General features: G+C 43.2%; 1 protein-coding gene across 1 annotated transcript in view; it reads left to right on the top strand.

Moving 5' to 3' along the window:
- Positions 1 to 20,839, top strand: part of KCNH5 (potassium voltage-gated channel subfamily H member 5) — an 875,857-nt gene that overhangs the window by 405,857 nt on the left and 449,161 nt on the right. The window contains exon 7 of the mRNA XM_078660326.1: positions 19,892 to 20,321. Within this exon, the coding sequence (XP_078516452.1) occupies positions 19,892 to 20,321 (430 nt within the window). The remainder of the gene's footprint in view (positions 1 to 19,891; positions 20,322 to 20,839) is intronic.

Consider the following 20,839-nt stretch of genomic DNA (forward strand, 5'->3'; position numbering starts at 1 on the left):
TTAAGTGGGTTTTTTGTGTTGTGTTGGTGATGTTTGGACTTGATAGTAGTATAGGGAACAGAGTTGTATTTTGTGTGAGAGTGAAGGTGCCATTTTGTGATATTTTGGGTAGAAGAGTGTAAAGATGTGCTTTGAAGGGTTTTGTAGTGGTGGTGAGACATTGAAGTGTGGATAAGGTATCAGGGACAGTCAGGGACTTGGGCAAGGACTGGGAACTGGGTAGAAAACATACACAGAAAGAGGAGTACCGCGCTGCCCAGGATCATACAGGGAGTTAGAGGGGGAATAGGGATCCTAAGGGGAAGCCTGTACAAGTGAAAAAGATGGGTAATACTCAGAAAGGAAGGGCGCTCAAGAGGCAATTTAGCATTCAGACTAACTACACCTAGGACAGACGTGCAAGACATATATATAATACAACATTAACAATAAAGAGGAGTTTGGGGTAAAGCACTCAGGGGCTCCACACGGTAAGACTGAAGCTCAGTAAGTTTCTCACCACAATTGCTGTTACAGACACTGACTGCAAATACCCACATATAGGAAATGCATGCAAAGGTAGGGTCTGTGGAGCTTATACCTATGGTGATGTTATCAATGCAACTCAAAGACAATACTCACAGTGAACAAGAAACACCTCCTAGGTAGTCAGCTGTGCCCACGGATCCTGGCGATCAAACAGGAACACGCAAGGCAGTAACAGCAAGGGGGTAGAACTAAACACAAGCAAAATAGACAAGGAGCTAGCAAGGAGCAGTGCTTAACAGGAAAGGAAGGAAATCACAAGGCACACTTGGCAGAAAGCAGGTAACAAACATACAATGTAACAGAAGCAAGACAGCAGACTAGACAGACCGAAAACCTGAACTGGAACCAAGGAAATGGGAAGATAGGCAGGGACTGGAAAAGGATATACAGAAGGGGAGGCTACAAAGGTATACTAAAATAGTGCAGGTTCAGGAATCAAGAAAACAAAGTAGCATTGAAGGCAGTGAATCAGAATCAGAATATTTTTTATTGTTGAATTAATAAAAATCCTTACAATAGCAAAGGTACAATTGACCTAAATACACATAACAATTTTCATTAAATTGGTAAAACAAGAGTTAATATCAAAGTTAAAAGAGGGTTAAAACTACGTCAGGTCCCGTCGCTAACGACATAAAGGAGTGGCCTCAAACAATATGTTAAAAGATCATACACGGACTTGTAGCTGCTTTCCAATCTCAATCATAAATTTAAGACCCCTACAAGTCAGGATTGGTGATGAACCTCCCAGCCAAATTATAACGGCCTGGCAACATGTTCTTATGTTCATTTTGTTTAATATGTCCCGTAAAAACTGTCTTCTGGCTATCATGAGGAATGGGCACACACAAAATAAGTGAATTAAAGATTTGTTTTGGTAACCGCAGAGTCTGCATTTTGGGCAGTTGTCTTGGGATTTCCAGGAAGGTCTTAGGTCCTTGGACTCGTGAAGGCCCATACGGAGGTCGATAAGAACCTTTTTTAAGTGTTGGCTAAAGTGTGTTGCCAAGTAAACCTGGGGCTGTTGGAGTGAATAGGAAGAAATAACGGTCCAGGCGTGGCATCGAAGGGCCAAAGTTTGTTTGTCTTCCAATAATGACTTCGGTTTTGTATTTAAGTTGGCAATTTTACAAAAACTAGCCTGGTCAACTTTTTTGTTTCATGCTTCAAGCAATCCGAGATCCGAGAGGCAAATTTGAAGATGGATGGCCCAGGACTGGATAGAGTCAATATTGATTTCTTGCCAACAGAGATTATTTAATATGTGTGAATCAGCAGCACGGAGTTTGTGGCAAAATTTGACAAACCTTGATTTGGACCTGAAGATTTGATTCTGAAGACCAAATTCAAGTCGCACCTGGGCTGGTGAGGCGCACTTCGGTAATTTGAAAACTACTTTGTAGATTTTGTTTTACAGAGTGTTTAATATACCGGCCTCCCCCCCAAGCCAGGTAACCAGACCGTAGGACAAAGCTGGTAAGATCTGAGCGGCCATTACTTTAAGAAGATGGCTGTAATTAGGGCCACCCAGTTTTTGTAGGAGACGCCTGTATCCATAAATTAACGTCTGGGATTTAGCTTTTAGCACCGCAGAATGTTCTTTTTTTGAGTTGTCTTTGCCTAGGGTGACCCCCAGGTACGGATAGTAGGGCTGTATCCCTATGGCAAGATGGTTAAATGACCAATTAAATTTGATGGGCTTTCGCTCTATAAGAAGTATCACTTTTGTCTTTTCTCTATTTAGTTCCAGATGTTCCTCGTCCAGATAGAGATTTAGAGCGTTTATCAGCCTTTGCAACCCAATTGGAGTTCTGCTTAGGAGCACAATGTCGTCGGCAAATTGGATAATTGGCATTGGGGTGTTACCGAGCTTCGAAGCATGGCTTACAATTTGGCCGAGCCTTTTTCCTAGATCTGCCAGGTATAGATTGAATAAACATGGAGCCAGGACGCAGCCCTGTTTTAAACCGTCCTCGGTTGGAATTTTAGACGTGAGGCTTGAACCCTGTCCTTGTTTGACCCTAGCCCAAGTGTCTGTATAGAGGAGCATGAGAGCGTTGAGGACATTTTTTGGCAGCCCCCACTCGGTAAGTTTTGCCCAAAGTCTCCCCCTGCTGACTCGGTCAAAAGCCGCTCTAATATCAATGAAGCAGCCATATAGCCGATTGTTGTTAGTTTTGGCTCTTTCCATCAGGAGTGCTAGAGCTGTGAGATTTGTTGTAGCCCCTGTCCCTTTTTTGAAGCCCGTCTGATAATTTGGGATTAGGTTGTTGGTGTCGGCCCAATCCTGGATCTCCTCCAAAATACAAGAAGCGTATAGTTTGGATTCCATGTCGATTAGAGATATGAGCCGATAGTTCTGCGGTTATCTCCTGTCTCCCTTCTTGAAAATTGGGTGGATGGTGTTGCCTGTCCACGGAGGGGGCTGCTGATTGCCAGCAAAAACTTGATTAAACAGGGCTGAAAGATGAGTAGCCCAAAAGTCAGCGTTGTGTTTGAATACTGCGTTGGGGATACCATTGGGCCCTGGTGCGCCTTCGGTTTTAAGATGGTTAATGAACCTTTCGACTCTGTCACAGGAGAACAGGTCCGGCTGAATCCCCAGGTTATTTGACCTTCCTATGTCAGGGTAACTTGATGACTTATCTGACAGTTCTTTCGAGAAACTTAATGTCGTTGTGGTCTTGTTGGGACGATGGTGGCCTACTGGGGCACAGGATTCCCTTTTTAAGTAGAGTTTTTTTACGTGGGCTTCCCAGCTTTGTTTGCTAATGCCGGGATCCTGAGATATTGCGTCAGCATGGTTTAATTTATTAATGATGCCCCAGAAGTCCCTAATGTTTCGCTTTTTACTAGCTACTAGCAGTTTAGCCCACGTCTCTTCCTTGTGGTTTGACTTGGCTTTCCACACCATTTTGCGATAGTTATTTCTCATTCTCCTAACAAGAAGGTGATTTGACGTGGGGCCCTGGATAATGTTCCTGATGCCTTCCGTTGCGCCCTGGCTATTTTTCTCTTTTCCTCCCTTAGATTGTTGGTAAACCAGGGTTCCCTTGGGACTAACGGGCCATGGTGCGGTGCAGGGTGAACCGAGTGTTTAAGAGACAAACTTTCTAACAGATTTGTCCAAGATAAAACCAGATCTTTGTTTTGGTCGTTTTTGTGTTGAGAAAAGAAGCTACTTGCGGATTCGAAGATGGCTTTCATGCCACTGCCCCTCCATCGCAGTTTACGTAAATTGAACTTCTCTGCCTGGTGAGAGAGAACAATTAACTGGGCTGACTCCGGCACCCCTAAGTTGATCCAGAAAATTTGTGGAAATGATCACTTTCTGTTCGAGTTGTGATTTCATAGCCCGTTACAGAGTCGAACAGGATGTTACTGACAAATGTAAAGTCAATAGTTGACGATAACTTGCCACTCATGTACGTCGGTGGTGCTGAGGCTGTGTCATTGAGGTCTGTTTGTTTTGATCGTCTTGAATTAAGTTAAGGTTAAAGTCGCCTGATAGTAACAGCAAACTTTGAAGGTTTGTTTTCTGGAGTGTTTTTATAAGTTTAATAAGGACGGCCAATTTCTCTTTTTTTTTATTGCTCAGGGTGAATGTAGATGTTTATTAATAGCAGTTGCAGTCCCGGTTTTGTCGAGATCTTGGTTACCTGAACCCAGCGAAGTCCCACGTCCAGTGGTTCAGCTCCCATTTTAGTCTCTGCGAGATGTATGTGTTTTAGACCTGTCAGCCCTTTGGGTGGTCCCTCCTACCTTTTGTTTTTCTTTTTGTTTCCTTTCTGCCTCCTACATTTTATTTTCCCCTTTTTGTCCACCATATCATTTTTTTTCATGGTGTTGTCCTTAGAGCTCTGGGTGCCTAATTATTTTTACATCATAAAGGGGCACGGGTGCTCTTTTAAAATGGAGGTGAACTTTTACAAAATGGTGGCTGCCAACTGACAAGGAATTTTACCTCAGGGACTGGCCCATAGACTAGTGAGAGGTTCTGGAAGCTTCTGGTCCTCTCTGGAACCTTGGGCACAGGATATATATAGGGTGATTGTGGGACGGCCATTTTGAGGAGAGAGTGAACGCTGAGGGGTTGACTGGAGTCCAGGCTGCTGGTTGAGGAGGTTGTCGCATTGAAGGGGTTGACTGCCTCCAGGGGCTGCTGCTCCCACAGTTGATGCTGCCCCCCACATCTGCTGATCTGACCCTGTTATCATTAAACCAACTGGGCCCCTCTTCTATCCCACAGGAGGGAGATTACCCTGTCCAGGACGTGTGGGGGAGGCCAGGACAATAACAAAGGTGGTGAGTGCTGTTGCCCCAGCTGGGAAGATAGCCGGGGTGAAGTTGTCCCTCAAAGCCCTACTGTAGCTCGGAGGGAGGGGGAGACTGAATTTCCCCATGCATGGCCTCTAAGAATTCAGGGTCCTGCTCAGGATTCCGGAGCCCCTTTGAGTAGCCACCGCAGTCAGTACGGGATATTATTCCCCCCCACACCCTGTGACCAGCCTTTTCCACTCACCGCCGCGGCTCCCGGGAGACTTTCTGGTGAGCGGGATTCCGGGGGAGGGTTTCTGTACACATCGGCTGGGAGGTTTGCTGCTTGTGCGAGTCAGCTGGCGCGGCGGTCCGGCCTGAGAAGGGAAGCCGGGCCGCGCTGACAGGAAACTGAGGCAACGCTGGGAGAGACGCGGGCGGAGTCGCCTGGAGACCGAGGCCCCAGCCCTTGCGCGTCACTCTCCCGCGACTATACTGCCGGCTCAAAATACCCCAGGGAACTGAGAGGGGTCAGCGGGTGAAGTGACAGTGCGGCTGTGAGCCTTTGTCCGATATGAGCGCCAGCTTCATATTAATGTGAAAAGAAACCCACAGGTGAGGCGCTTGGAATGACATGCTGGGACTGAGGTGCGGAGATCGCACATTAGCCACAGTTGTTAGGAGAGCGAGGGAACTGTTCTGCCATCTATTAAGGCGTGAGCAAGTACCGCCTGTCCGAGGCGGTAAGACCTCACCGGTTCTGTGAGAAAACGAAGGGAGTGAACCTGCCAGCTGAGGGGTGGATGTTATCTTAAGATCCCCATGTCAGTGGTGACTCGGCAGGAGCAAAGACTCGTGAGTCATACTTGGTGGATCATATACCTTGTTGAATGACTGCAGCAAAGGAAATTGGCCCATAACGCCTAAACTTATCAATCCTTGTTAAAATTGTGAATTGGTCTCGATCTCCTTTTCGGAGTAGAGTACCCTTATTTTTACCTGAATTGTTGTCACAGAACGGTACCAGGAACTGTTCACTAAAGTTCCATCAATCTATGAAACTGTATGATCTTATGTTAAGTAGGAGGGTAAGAAGATATGCTGTTTTCCAGAACCTGTACACCTGCTAAGTGATTAGTTAGCCATAAAGACGTGTTGGTAATCTTATGTGAATTACTACCTTGGGACTATTTTCGAATTTACTTGCTTATGTAATGAAAGATGTAGTTAACCATCTAATGTTTAACCCATACCAATAATCTCTCACTTGGTTATAGAGTTCTACCTAGGGCACATTGACCTGTTACTGAATATTGCTTGATAAGGTTTTAAGCCAAGTGAAACAGAATTGTCTTGACCTTACTTAAAGTTTATGCTGGGATTTTTACCTTGCTAAGAACCTGATTGATTAAATGTATTGGCAACTACAAAATATACGGAATTCAAGAAGATAAAGCTTTACTATTTTTTTTTCTAATCTGGTGAAGTGTCATTTTTAGTGGATGGGCGCTGGGTTGCTGTGAAGAGTATGACGCAAACATAACACAATTGCCTTTAAGACTAGTCATTTCCACTCTGTGCCAGGCTACCCTATATGGACTGGTAACCCTAGGTCCAACAATGTGGATAACCCTCCACTCGGGTGTCCGAACTTGGACGTTCTCTCGGCTAGGATATGGTATTCGGTGAAGCCGGGGATGGCAGGGGGTGCCAGGTTCCACGTCTCTTGTAGTAAAAGAATGTCGTGTTTATGAAAGAACTGTTGTGTGTCGCTGTCTTGATCCATACCACTGAACCCGTTAATGTTCCAACTGCAGTTGCCTATTTTAGACGTTTTAACCGTCTTCTTAAGCGCAGAGTTGGGCCGTATACGTTGGGGTAGCTGTTTGTGATTATTAGGAATACATTTGGTTAAGGATTGACGGAATCTATGACCAATCCTGTGTGAGGGACCCACCAATACGAGATTGCTTTAGACATTTGTCGGGTTCACCGGCCTCTTGGACTATTGTAGCCGAACGGGCGCCCTGGAGACATGAAATTTGCTTACGGATGGAAGTATCCTCCCTGTTTGTGTTCTGTGAGCTTTTTGCAAGCGGAAAAGGATATCTCGGGCGCGTGTGTTGCGTAAGGGTAATACCCCAATGTTCGAATGGTCCTCTGTTTTCGAAAATCTTTACTGCTATCTCCGTAGAAGCCCAAGTTCTAACGGAGACTTCGGAATTTGAGTGCTCGGATTTTGGACAGAACTCGACTGAAACTAGATCTTGTGAAGATATTCCACTAAGCTCGGGAACCAGACCAAATAGTCTTAACAAGTTTCCTCTGTTTAGGATGTCGTGCAAGCCCTTTGTCTCATATTCAGGGGTAAATGTCAGGATTGGTTCTAGTTCTGCGGTTGAAATTACTGATGGATCTTGTGGTCGTGGGACTAAAGGGTTGAGCTTGTTTGCAGAGCAAATTGTAGTTTATTTTTGGGTCACGCTCCCTGTAGTGCCCTTTTCCCTGATGCCCCTTACGGGAGAAGGAGCGATTCGTGACATATGGTTGTCTTTGGATTGTATAGCAGAGTTGGGCCGGACTGTGCAATTACGATTTTGCCCGGTTTTTGTAATTATAATCGGATAGTTGGTCATTTGTGGGTCGTTGGTTCGCGTTTTGTATTGGGTTGTTCCCGCTAGGACCTTAGGTTTTTGTTTTATGCACTGTCTATGAATCCCAGTTTTAGTTATTTTTATAGGGGTCAGATCGTGCGCTACCTGTGCGTGTATTTGGTTGCTGCTTCGTTGCGTCCTCCACGGTGGAGTACGTCCACTTGTGCTTGTTGAAGGTGGCTGAGGTGGGCAGTTTATTCTAAACGAATTGTCCCCGATTGCGGATAGATTTTCTTGTGGGGGTATCTGCCCTACCTTTGAGGTAAAACGAGGACTTTTCGTAATTGATATTGTTTCTGATGGGGGGGTCAAAGCTGATTTTATGTTTGTGCAGGAATCCAGTGCCTTTGGGGACTTACTCAGACCTTCAGGTGATGCCTGGTCTGGATGGCCGGGTTGTATCCACGGTTTTGAGTTTGCGGACGGGGCTTTTGCCTGAGGGGGTGGTGGGCAGGAACAAGAATGGAGCTAAGGCTCAGGAGTCAAGGTAGCACTGCAGACAGTGCTGGATCAGGAACAGGGAATTAATAAAGCTTCAGGAGTCAAGGGAGCACTGATAGTTCAGGAACAGGAAATTACTACAGCTCAGGAATCAAGGGACCAGGAACAAGAAATAGCTGAAACCCAGGAAAAGGAACTAAGAATAGCTATAGCTCAGGAACTCAGGAAACAAGATATTTATTTATTTATTTATTTTTGACATTTGTAGAGCGCAGCGAATACCCGCAGGCGTCTCGGCGCTAATTAAGGTACAAGGATTAGCTATAGCAGCTCAGGAACTCAGGAAACAGGGTAGCACTGCAGGCAGTGCTAATTCAGGCACAAGGAATAGCTATAGCTCAGGAACTTAGGAAACAAGGTAGCACTGCAGGCAGTGCTAATTCAGGCACAAGGAATAGCTATAGCTCAGGAACTCAGGAAACAAGGTAGCACTGCAAGCAGCAGTGCTAATTCAGGGGAAGGGAAACTGCTGCAGATCAGGAACAAGGAATACTAAGGCTCAAGTGTCAAGGTAGCACTGCAGGCAGTGCTAATTCAGTAACAAGGGAAACAGAAGCAGGTCAGGAACAAGGCATACCTAAAGCTCAGGAAACACTGGAAACAAGAATAGCAAAAGCTCAGGGAGCACTGGAAACAAGGATCGGTCTCACCGGTAAACAGCTACAATGACCAACCTTGGCCTGAAGGGAGATGGGGCTTAAACGAGTTCACAGTAATCATATGCATCAGGTGTGAGCAGGCTCGCAGCAGCCAGCCACAGGTAAGCTGAATTCCTCCACCCATCCTTGGCCTGCAGGGGTGGAGACCAAGCAGTGAGCAGGGAATTCTGGGTAATGGAGTTTCAGGCATGAGTAGGCTGGCTTCAAGTATAAGCAGACTGGCTTTCACAAAACCCGGCAAGGATTGGGAATGGTTGTCAGTTCCCAATAAGCGTCCAAATGGCTGGAAGTCAGGATATGCATGCAGGGGAGGGTCTGGAAGCTTATTAGAAGACTGGAAAGTCCCACTATGTGGCCCCCTGGTGGTGGGTACTAGAGCACAGGGAGAGAATCGTGACAGTACCCCCCCTCCAAAGACTGTCTACCGGAGTCTGGAAATGGATCCAAAGCCTTTGCTCCTAAAAATCAAGTCCATTTCCATCATAGATGCAGTGCACGCTATCAGAGGACTGAAGGTAAATTGTGATGTTCTGGAGGGTTGGATATTAGTCTGTAAATTAACAGTATTGAAGGTAGAACTTGAAGAGTCCTAATTCAGTGACAGGGGCTTACAATCCTGAATTAAAAGTGTTTGAAGTCCTGATGATGGCAGGATAGAGAAGCACTCTGAAAACAAAGGTAGATTGACTGTAGTGTCAAAAACAGATAACGGATTGGCAGGAGGCACAGAGGTCAAAGGCAAACTGGCTGAAAAAGAATGAGGTGACAGGAAGCAGACCTGAAGTTCGGGCTCTGGAGTAAAACATACAAAAGACTCACATGCAGGAGTCTTTGGAAGCAGGTATGAGGAGACTCAGGCCCTGGAGGCTTACATGTTGAGAGTTTTGTCTCTGATGCTGGAGATTCAGTCTCTGAAGGTATACGTACTGAGACCTTTGAAGGCTGGCAAACTGGAAGCACAGGTTCAAAAAGTTGGCAAGACAGAGGCTCAAGTCCAGAAGGCAGGGAGCCTTGAAGCTCTGGTGCTGAAGGCAGGGAGCCTTGAAGCTCTGGTGGTGAAGGCAGGGAGCCTTGAAGCTCTGGTGCTGAAGGCAGGGAGCCTGGAAGCCCTGGTGCTAAAGGCAGGGGGCATGCAGGTTCTGGTGCTGAAGGCAGGAGGCCTGCAGGTTCTGGTTCTGAAGGCAGGCGACCTGCAGGTTCTGGTACAGAAGGCAGGTGGCCTGCAGGTTCTGGTGATAAAGGCAGGTGGCCTGCAGGTTCTGGTGACAAAGGCAGGCGGCCTGCATGTTCTGGTGCTGAAGGCAGGCGGCCTGCAGGTTCTGGTGCTGAAGGCAGGCGGCCTGCAAGTTCTGGTGCTGAAGGCAGGCGGCCCGCAGGTTCTGGTGCTGAAGGCAGGCGGCCTGCAGGTTTTGGTACTGAAGGCAGGCGGCCTGCAGGTTCTGGTGCTGAAGGCAGGAGGCCTGCAGATTCTGGTGCTGAAGGCAAGAGGCCTGCAGGTTCTGGTGCTGAAGGCAGGAGGCCTGCAGGTTCTGGTGCTGAAGGCAGGCGGCCTGAAGGTTCTGGAGCCAGGCAGGCTGGAAGCTCTGGTTCTGGAATCAGGCAGGCTGGAAGCTCTGGTTCTTGAGGCACACAGAGTGGAAGCTCTGGCTCTGGAGGCAGACAGGCAGGACGTTCTGGCTCTGATGTCAGAGAGGCTGGAGACTCTGACTTACTAGGCAGCTGAGCTGAGGGCTTGGGCTCTGAATGCAGGCAGTCTGGAGGCTCCATTACTAATGGCAGGCAGGCTGCAGGCTCGCGCTCAGGTGGCAGCAGGCCTGCTGAGGACTCTGTAGACTCTGAAAGCAGCATGCCGGCTGAGGATTGTGGAGACTCTGCAAGACGACAAGCTGATGGCAGAGAGGCACATGAATCACAAACTTTAAATTCGGGAAACGGTGATAGCCTGTGAACAGTAGATTCCCTGTTGTCAATATTGAAATCTTCACAGTTCTTTGGCTCATTAAAACATACTGAAACACTTTCTTTGGTATGGCTAAGAATACTGCTTATCTTAGAGTCTCTGATGACCAGACTCCTTTTACCATTTGGCAGTTCACTTGTCTTAGTCCAAGGAAACATGTCAGACATTACTTGGTCTTTGGAAATGTTTCCAATTTCTGGCATGAGTAGGCTGGCCTCAAGTATAAGCAGGCTGGTTTTCACAATACCTAGCATGGATTAGGAATGGATGTCAGTTCCCAATAAGCGTCCAAATGGCTGGAAGTCAGAATATGCATGCAGGAGAGAGTCTGGAAACTTATTAGAAGACTGGAAAGTCCCACTATGTGGCCCCCTTGTGGTGGGTACGAGAGCACAGGGAGCAAATCGTGACAGTAGGTGTGTTTATGGTAAATGTGTACTGTGCTTTTCCCTTATCCGTATGCTATGTGTCAATGTTATGCAACCGTAAATCTGATAAATAAACATTGAAAAGTTATCAGGACCTCTAAGGAGGTAGTACCCTTTGGGAATAATGTTGATAGCCTCGCGGGTTGCATTCAGTGGTACACTGCCTATTCTAACTGATGTTTTACCAAGCACAAAACATAATTTTTTTAAATCAGCATTGAGCCCCTCTGTTCCTTAAAAACTATTTTCCATTTGGTATCACAAACACAAGGATATTGGTTTGCTGTCCATTTCAGGCCACCATCCGGGTCTTTGTAGCCAATCTCAGGGGGTCACAAAATGGGACGTGCCTAATTAATATTCATTAGGCAGGTCATTCTGTGGACCCCAGTGAATTGTGATTTTGCAAAGTGATCAGTATATCAGCCATTTTACAAAATCAGTGTAAGTTTCCAAAAAGCCAATGCATAATTTACTACCAATTTTGTGAACATAATCTTAGTACCCCCCTGGGCCTTAGTTCCTATGTTTTCAATTTACAAGACAGGCTACATGGATGAACTTCTCCAGTGCCTATCCTTTGTGGGCAAACCTATCTTTTTATTCTGCTATGACTCATAGGCGTGCTTTGTATTAGTTTTTAATTTGTCTGGATAGCAAGAATGTGCCTCTTTTCCAACATTGCTGTTTATACCAGGCTTCAACAAAACAGGCATGCAGGTCTCTGTGGTTGACCCGCACTACATTTCTGCTGCATGTGTGAGAAACTGACATCTGGTGAACTCTTTTGATTTTAAGAGCTTGATTTCAGTAATTGAGACACATTTTCTTAACAATGTCCCTAGATAAACTCAAACCAAAGGAGAAAGAGGATGTCTCTTCCAGTAATGCATAAGGATCCGCAATGTTTCCCCACTCTTACGCACTCTACCTCTCAAGCAGGTGAGAGACTATTAGGCACATGCATCAATGTTGGCTTTTGCGATTTCTTAATTGCGATTTTTAAGGAATTGCAATTAAGGAATCGCAAAAGCCTAAGCTTGTAGAAATGGCTTAAAAAAAGCTATTTCTAAACATTCCTTAGTTGCGACTCGCAAATTGTGAGTCGCAAATAAGGAATACTACCCCATTCATTCCTATGGGGCTAGAGGACCATAGGAATGAATGGGAAGACATTCTCAATTTGCGATTCTCAATTAGAGAATAGCAAATTGAGAATGCAATTTCAAGGGTGCCAGGGTGTCAAAAGGACACCCTGTTGCACCCCTAAAATCTGCATATGAATACATATTACACACACTCATGCCCCAAGGGCATGTGTGTGTGCAAAATGGAACTTTGAAAAATGCACTTTAGAAATTCAACTTCATGGTAATTTGTGTCCCCTATTAGCGAAATCGCTAATTATTTTACTTTAATGCATTGCATTTAAAGAATCTCAATTTGCGACTCCTTAAATACAATCACAATTTGAGAACTCGCACTTAATTGCGAATTCTCAAATTGCGAGGGCCTTGACCCTTGATGCAACGCAAAAGCTAATTTTGCGATCGCAAACGGCCGATTTTTGCGAATTGCACCGTTTGCGATCGCAAAAAGCTTTGATGAATGTGGCTGTTAGACTTAGAGACATCTGAGTTCACACACTTGTAATTACCTCTTAGAGGGAAAGCACTCATCTGCACAGATTGGTATTCTGACTTCCAGATGACTTGTCCACTCCTGACCTTCACCCCATGGTATAGCAAGTGGGTATTTCTCGGTACAGATCTCAGTGGAATATGTGGATAGCATCTTGGGGTTGAACAGGTGCCCAGGGTCAAATTCCTCAAAATATTTTCTAGGTCCCTGGCCAAGTCACTTGGGTCAAAGGTTGAAGCAGCGTCTCTGTAATGTCTGGACTAATGGTCTAGTACCGCAATAACCAGGGAACATCCTGTTCTACCTAAATGTTGCTAATGGTTCACCTCACCATATTTAAATACTCCCATATTTCACAGGCAAGAATTACAGCCTTCTTTTGATCCACCTCCTCACTATATTGGTCATGTTTCTCCTGTGAACTAAAAAAAGTACAACATTTAGTACACTATCGAGAATCCAAACTTCAATGCCTAGGGGGTCTACTATTATTTTCCCAGTATTATTGAAAGGAGGATATTTTTCAGCCTGGTAATGCCACAGCCTGAGCAAAGTGAAGAAGACAGTACATCTGCTTTGAAGTCTTACAGTTTAGAGCCTCAAACAGAGTTGTTCAATAGCATGAAAGGGAGAGAGCTTGTACTGCATTTACTTAGACTTGGCACTGTTGCTCTCTCCACTAGCGCTAATCAACTTAAAGCTGCCTTTCTCCATGTGCAGACCCTTGCATCCTAAATCAAGAGTGTCTATGCAATGTCTACATAGTTTTTGTACTGCAAGGGTATAAAATACTATGCTTACATATACTTTAAAGTTTTTCCCATTTTGTATTTGTGCTGGACTGTGCAACACTTGCAAAATTTGAAAGGTTTGGAGGAAAAAAAAACCTTTCTCCAGCTTTACATCTGCCTCAAGGATTTGTGTTTTTTTTGCATAAATTCCACAAACTTAAGTAGATCAGGCTTTGCATTAACTTCCCGGGGTGGTTGCATGGGACTTCCCATGCACCACCTTTGGGACATATGCTTGACACAAAGCAGGTCAAAGCAGCAGATAGTACTACTGTAGGGCTATGATACAATGCAAATCCCGTTTTGTGCTGGAAATTAAATCCAAAATCAACAATTAGAGCAGGTTTGTCACTTTTGGTGACACTGCCCTGGCACGAAGTGTTGATAAATCTGGCCCAACTGTGCTTCCGCTAACATGAAAAAGATTGATATTGACACTGCTTCTCTAAGTTCTCATGGTGAATAATAACGTTTCCATCCTTTTTAGAAGTATCACACTGTTATACCCAAAAAGACACTGCATTTGCTTCTGTATTAGAAGAATCTTCTTCACTTCTTTTATTCAGATTGAAATACACAAATCTATGTCATTTTCTATTAGGTATCAAGTCATTAGCTAAGGACCATTCTTTGGACTCAACCTAATTCTGAATCTTGAATTCTACAGTATAGAATACCCAATGATCCTCAAAAGCGCAATAGTTCAATGATAACTTTCACAACCCCTATTAGGGTAATATAAATACTCTGGCCTTACTCCTGTCTATAGCTATTATTCAGCCTTTTCGCTCTGAGGTATTCTCTGGTGTCTTGTATAAGGAGTTATATTTTTCAGTACTGTTTTCCAGCAGCCTTAGTCATGAATATCACTGAAGCGGTGAGGCAGACATTTTTTCTGATGGATTTCTGTATGACTTGGCATCTCACTTGAAAGGTAAAATACTTGCCACTTTGCTAGAGCTTTCTCTAATTCATATGAGTGGGTAGGATATTTCCTGGCAAATCGTTGCTGTGTTCTTGAGGACAAAACACTAATCGTACTTCTGCAAACAAGGAAAAAGTTGATACTTACATGGAGTCTTCAAACTCTGAGGGTGAACAACAATATCACATTATAATGACAAAAGCCATAATGGCTGAACATTGGATACTAGATCAAAGAAACCTTGTTCTGTTTTTACTGGATTGACTTCTGCAAATCAAATTCCTGTTTTCTGTGTAATTGACACTTTCTTGAGGAATAGTCAAATTTTTTTTTTACTTGAGTACATTCTGAACTATGGATTCTATAATACAGCTGAACCATTAACAATAATATAAAAATTGCCAATTCAATCATCTATATTTACTACTGCCGTAAGAAAAGAACAGGGTCCAGCGTCTACTCCAACGTGTTAAACAAGGGGCCCAAGGCATGGTGGGGTGAAGGCAAAAAGCTTTCCAGCTTGCCAGAAATGTCGCCTTACTAGTAGAAATTATGTGGCAGTTATTGCAACATATTATTCGCAAACTAAGAGAATCTGAAGTTTCTCCCTCAAAATAGCACTTTAAATAATATACATCTAATTCAAATGACATGAAGAGTGTTTAATGAATACCTCTGTAGGCACAGAAATTCTGTGTCTATTCATAAAGACACAATTACTTTTTGTTGGGAACATTTTCTTCCTCACTTTCTGAAATTTTTCAGAAGTGAAAACCGGGTGTGGTGAGAGTTAAATTCTAATGTGTAATCATGCAAGCACCTTAAAGATAAAGCTTTTCTCATCATCTTAGGCTTTCAAGCCTTCATGGTTAGACAACAGGCTAACATCAAATAGCAAATACCATCCAAGAAACACGTGCCTCACCTTTTTCTATCTCAGAGTCTTCACTTCATAGAAGCATGATAAACTCTGTGTGTCTAACATTTCCTCTGTGGGAACAAATGGAATCCTTGAAACGTGGTACATCATTATGCGGTGTTTCGTATAACTTTCATGTGGTGGTTCCAGAGGCTCTATGGTCTAATGATCTTTTGCACTCACATGATACCATTAGCTCATCTTTGATTGTGGATTCTAGATATACATTTGTTCAGAAGTTAGAACTGGCTTCTCAATTCACAGTCTATACTTGTTACAATTCCAAGACAGGTTTCTGAGTCTCTTTCTTTGTTGCTACCATGGTGCAACCTTAAAAAGGGGTTTCTTATTTCAGACTCATTCTCCTTTGGACGCATTGACCACAGACGCCTACTGGGGTTGTTGGGTAATTTGTATGGGGACCATCCAACACTGGACCTCTATAGTCTGTCTGGCTGACATATCCATATTATCCACCTGGAACTAAAAAATATTTTATGAGGCTGAAGTAATTTCATTTTCCACTGCAGAGAAATGTTGCTATGTTCTCAACAGCAACACCACTGCCTTGTTATCAGAACAAGCAAGGGGGAAATCTTAGTCTCATTATCTTCAGTCTGGCAATTCCGATATGGGACAGGTCTCCATACAAAATTCGCACTTTATTGTACCATCTTAAGGGTAAGTGAAATGTGGCGACAGATGTGCCCAGCAGACTTCAACATGGTCCTCTTGAATGGGAAATAAATCGGAATGTTCTAACATTCTGCAAGATTTGAATCATCCACAGAGAGAACGTCTGCCATGGAAATTAACTCAGATAGTCAGAACCTGCTTCCCATCCAGGACTAGGGAACACATCCTTAGGAGATGCTCTTGTCTTGAACCAATTGGAGTTGCCTTTGTTCAGTCTCTCCATTTGGTCTGCTTTAAAAACCTCTAGTTGAGTCACCAAGTCAAAGGGCCTGATTCACAAAAGTAATCTGAGACAAAATGCTAACTTTACCACTTTCGGTATTCACAAAAGGCATTGAGGAGTTGTAAAGTTAGAATTTTGTCCTAAGTTTTGGTCTTAGAACAATATCCTAACTTAAGTTAAACTTAAGATAAACAAGTTATACGTAAATTAGGATTTTGTCTTAACTCTGTCTTAAGTTTTGGGCTTAAGACAAAATCCTAACTTAAGTTAAACTTAGGTTAGGATTTTGTCTTAAGACCAAAATTTAAGATAAACAAGACAAAATCCTTACTTAAGTTTAATTTAAGTTAGGATTTTGTCTTCGGACCAAAAATTAAGACAAACTTAAACCAAAATCCTAACTTTACTACTTCTATATGCCTTTTGTGAATACCGAAAGTCGTAAAGTTAGGATTTTGTCTCAGATTACTTTGTGAATCGAGCCCTCTGTCATTAAAATCATGTTTTTTGCAATTCAATATATTAGAGAGCTTTAAAAATCACTTTGAAATGTCATTTTAGTCTCAATACATAAACTAGAACTAATAATTAGTCACTGCAAATGATACAATGATCAACCACATATAAAACTGATATTACAATTCCATCATTTTATAAAGAAAAGTTATAAAAAAACTTACAATATGTGCTAATTTGTGTTGTCTAGACCATCAATGCAAAGAAGGGTGTATTCACAAATAGTGCATGCACCGTAGCACAAGAGCAAAGACTTTAGCTACTTCTTCCACAGCTGTAATCTAAATCAGAGATATTTCTCCCTACAAAAAGTACTCAAAGTCCTGGGTCCTAGACCCTGGAAATTGACAGGAATGGAGGCCTCGTCATCCATCCCTTCGATTATTGCATTCGAGAGACTAGGGGCCAGATGTAGGTGAGGGACATTTACCGACTCATAAATACCGAATTTTACCGATTCGGTATTTATGAATCGGTAAATATGAAGGAGGGAGATGTAGCGAATTTTTAAAATAGAATTACCGAATCGGTAACATTCGGTATTTACCAATTCGGTAAATACAGAATCGGTATTTCCTATTGATTCCTATGGGCTATGAAGCCCATAGGAATCAATGGTAAACACCGATTCGGTATTTACCGAATGGGTAAATACCGAATGTTGCAAGGGTGCAGGGGGTGTCACTTTGACACCCTCTAGCACCCGAAGTAAAGGCATGTGTGACATGTGGCACACATACATGCCCTAAGGGCATGTATGTGTGTCACATTGCACAGTGTGCATGCACAGATGTGCATGCATACCTGGATTCGGTATTTTACCACACAATAGGATTGTGTGGTAAAATACCGACTCTTAAGGGCCTGTGACACTCTCAGGAGTGTCACCTACATTTGGATTTACCGAATCGGTAAAATTACCGATTCGGTATTTTACAGAATCGGTAAATTTACCTAATCGGTATATTTACCGATTCTGTGAAATAATGGCCCCATCATCTGAAAACCCAAATACCGGTCGGTAACGGCCGAATTCGGCCGTTACCGACCGGTATTTGCTCTCCTGCATCTGGCCCCATATCGTGAAATTCTAATCAACACTTATTTTGGCATAGGAAGAAATAGTTCAGGAGACAGTACAGGTGCAGAATGCATAGATTTTTTCACTTGGCTCACAGGAGGTATTTGAAACAACTAAAGCATTCTTCACATGATGTTCGGACCTCAACAGTGATAAAAATTGAATACCCATAGGGATTACTTTTGAGACTCCCAGAGTGTTTGAATAGAGTTTCTGAGATCCTTTCATTGATAAATGATGTTGGTGAAATGTAATGATGTTAGTCTCTTTTGTCTTTATCCTCGCTTTAAGAATCCTGCTCCTCAATGGTACTTGAATCTGGTTTGTTCTGCTCAATTTCTTGCATAAACATATTAAGAAATTGCCTTCTGTGACAACAGTATACTAACTTTGGAAGATTGCTTTTATGGCTGAGACCATGTCTGCCAGAAAGTTAAATGAGCATCAATATTTGTCAATCGAAGAGTCTTCTGTTGATTACAAATGGCTAAGATTGTCCTTTGGGAAGTTGTCTGAGCAGCTTATTTTGGCTTAGATTGGTCTTACTACAGGTTTTACATTTGCTAAATCCACAATTGCTAGTTGGATAGTCATTTATATTAATATTTTATATTTCTGGTTTTACATCACATTTCGGTTTCATAGAAACTTCATGCACATTCCACCAGATGAAAGACCTCATTTGTGGCCTTCCAAAAGCATGTTCCTATCACACGGGAGCAATGAGGGCTACTCCCTACTTATAGAACCATTACTCTGTAGAAGTATCTTCTAGCAAAGGTATTGTGTTCAGCCAGCAAGTTCTACACCCTTATTTGCATAAAGTCTGCCTGGACAAATGCTGTCTGTCATCTAACCCTTTTTAGGTCTCGCCTACCGATCGTACACTACACACAGTATGCAGCACTGAACATACGAATAGACATACACAGATAAAGAATGATACTTTTGCACATCCCCTTTTAACCATGGCTACTGTAGTGAAACTTGTTTAGACATTGTCTGACAGGGTAGGCCATCATTGTTGGTATCAACCCATGACATTGTGTGGATGTGCACTATTTAAAGAAGCAGTACACACATGCATTGGAACTATTATCTTGCTTTTCACATTTTTTATTAGGGGTGATGGCTATTCCCTCCCATTCCCGCGCTCCCTCAGGATTTTTGAATTCTGCCTCCCTCCTGGCCTTTTTTATGAGTGCTTCCACGCCCCACTCTGCATTATTTTTTTCTTTACCTTTATTTCTGAGGGCCCGACTGGTGCCAAGTGCCACTGGGCCACTTGCTTCATCTTTAAATGCCTTGCACTTTTTTTTAATTTGCTGTTTTTATCAAGAGACATGTGGGAACAATTGGTGGTAGGAGAATGTGTGGATTTCTGCAGACTATGGAACTTTACCTTACAGATACATGAACAAAATTTGTGTTTGTAGGCAAAGTTAAATTTTTGCAAGGGCTTGTGGTTAAAACAAAAGTCTTCACATCCACACAGGGCACACCATCCTGAACTCCCCTTAAAAAATGTCAGGGTTTGGTAGGTTTCCCTTGGTGCTGGCTGAGCTAGTCACTTTGAAGCAATGTGTACTTGTATTGCATTGTGAATGAATCAAATTAAAAGCCACAAAATATGCTGGGGTGACAAAGAACTGAATGACCCCCAAGCTGTTTAAAGGTAAGCTGTGTGCAGGAAATGCCCATAACATGTGAGAAGAAAGGGTGAAACTAGGGTGAGGAATGGGAACAAACACAAAGGAAGAGAGTAGCTGTTATGGAGATAGCAATTGTCCAAGATAAAAATAAAAGAAATTGCAGATACCTGCCAGTGGAGTCACCCTGCATCACAAGAAAAGTGCTGTGTTTATGTAGCACTCTTTATGCCGGTAAATGCAGCAGCAGTTATGTTTTCAAACTGGAGTATGACTCTTATGTAGCTTGTGCTTGATAAAACAAATGTCACGTAAAATGTTATGAAACTGTTAATATACGTACTAAATCAACTCAGTATATTCTTTTCCTAACTAATTCAAAGGTTTTTAATCAGTGTATACAGCTATTTTGATGGAGAAAACAGCTGTTTGTTAAATTTAAAAATCCCATTTTCTTTTCTAGGGAATCAGCAGTCTCTTCAGTTCTTTAAAGGTGGTGCGACTTCTGCGACTGGGCCGTGTGGCTAGGAAGCTGGATCATTACCTGGAGTATGGCGCTGCTGTGCTAGTGCTTTTAGTCTGTGTTTTCGGCCTCGTGGCTCATTGGCTAGCCTGCATATGGTACAGCATCGGGGACTATGAAGTCATAGATGAAGCAACTAATACAATCAAAACAGACAGCTGGCTCTATCAGCTGGGACTGAGCATTGGAACTCCATATCGGTACAATGCCAGCGGCTCAGGACATTGGGAAGGAGGACCCAATAAGGACTCCTTGTATATATCTTCCCTATACTTTACCATGACAAGCCTTACTACCATAGGATTTGGAAACATCGCTCCAACCACCGATGGAGAGAAGATATTTTCTGTGGCGATGATGATGGTTGGCTGTAAGTAGAATGCTTGACCTTAATGTCATGGTTTAAAAGTAATAATGAGTAGAACAAAGAGAAATTGTACTGCTGATGTTTTAAAATAAGATGACAATTGCCTTATCATACACTGCCCATCGGTAATTTTTAAACATACAGAACAACAATTGCGTATCTAAACTGGAAACCTCATAGTGACGTTCATGAAAGGTGCAGACATTGAATTGGAAAATTGGCTGACTTGAATAAAAGTGGTCAGTAGTACAGAAGATTGAACCACTCAGATCAATCAATCAGGTGGCTTGTAAGGCACGACTACTCACCCGAAAGGGTCTCACGGTGCTGGTCTTGAAACCGGTCTTGAGATCGGAGAACATTTTTACTGAGTTAATTTGTTTTCTTTTTCCGTTCTTTTGCTCCTTACTGATATGAGTATATTCATTTTTCATTGTTTTTGCCACGCAGATGACAAGAAGTGTTGTCTGCAAAAGACACACAAACAATGGACGGAATGCAGAACAAATCAAACATTCACC

Source organism: Lissotriton helveticus, chromosome 9 (genome assembly GCF_964261635.1).
Source record: "Lissotriton helveticus chromosome 9, aLisHel1.1, whole genome shotgun sequence".
Classification (NCBI taxonomy): Eukaryota; Metazoa; Chordata; class Amphibia; order Caudata; family Salamandridae; genus Lissotriton; species Lissotriton helveticus.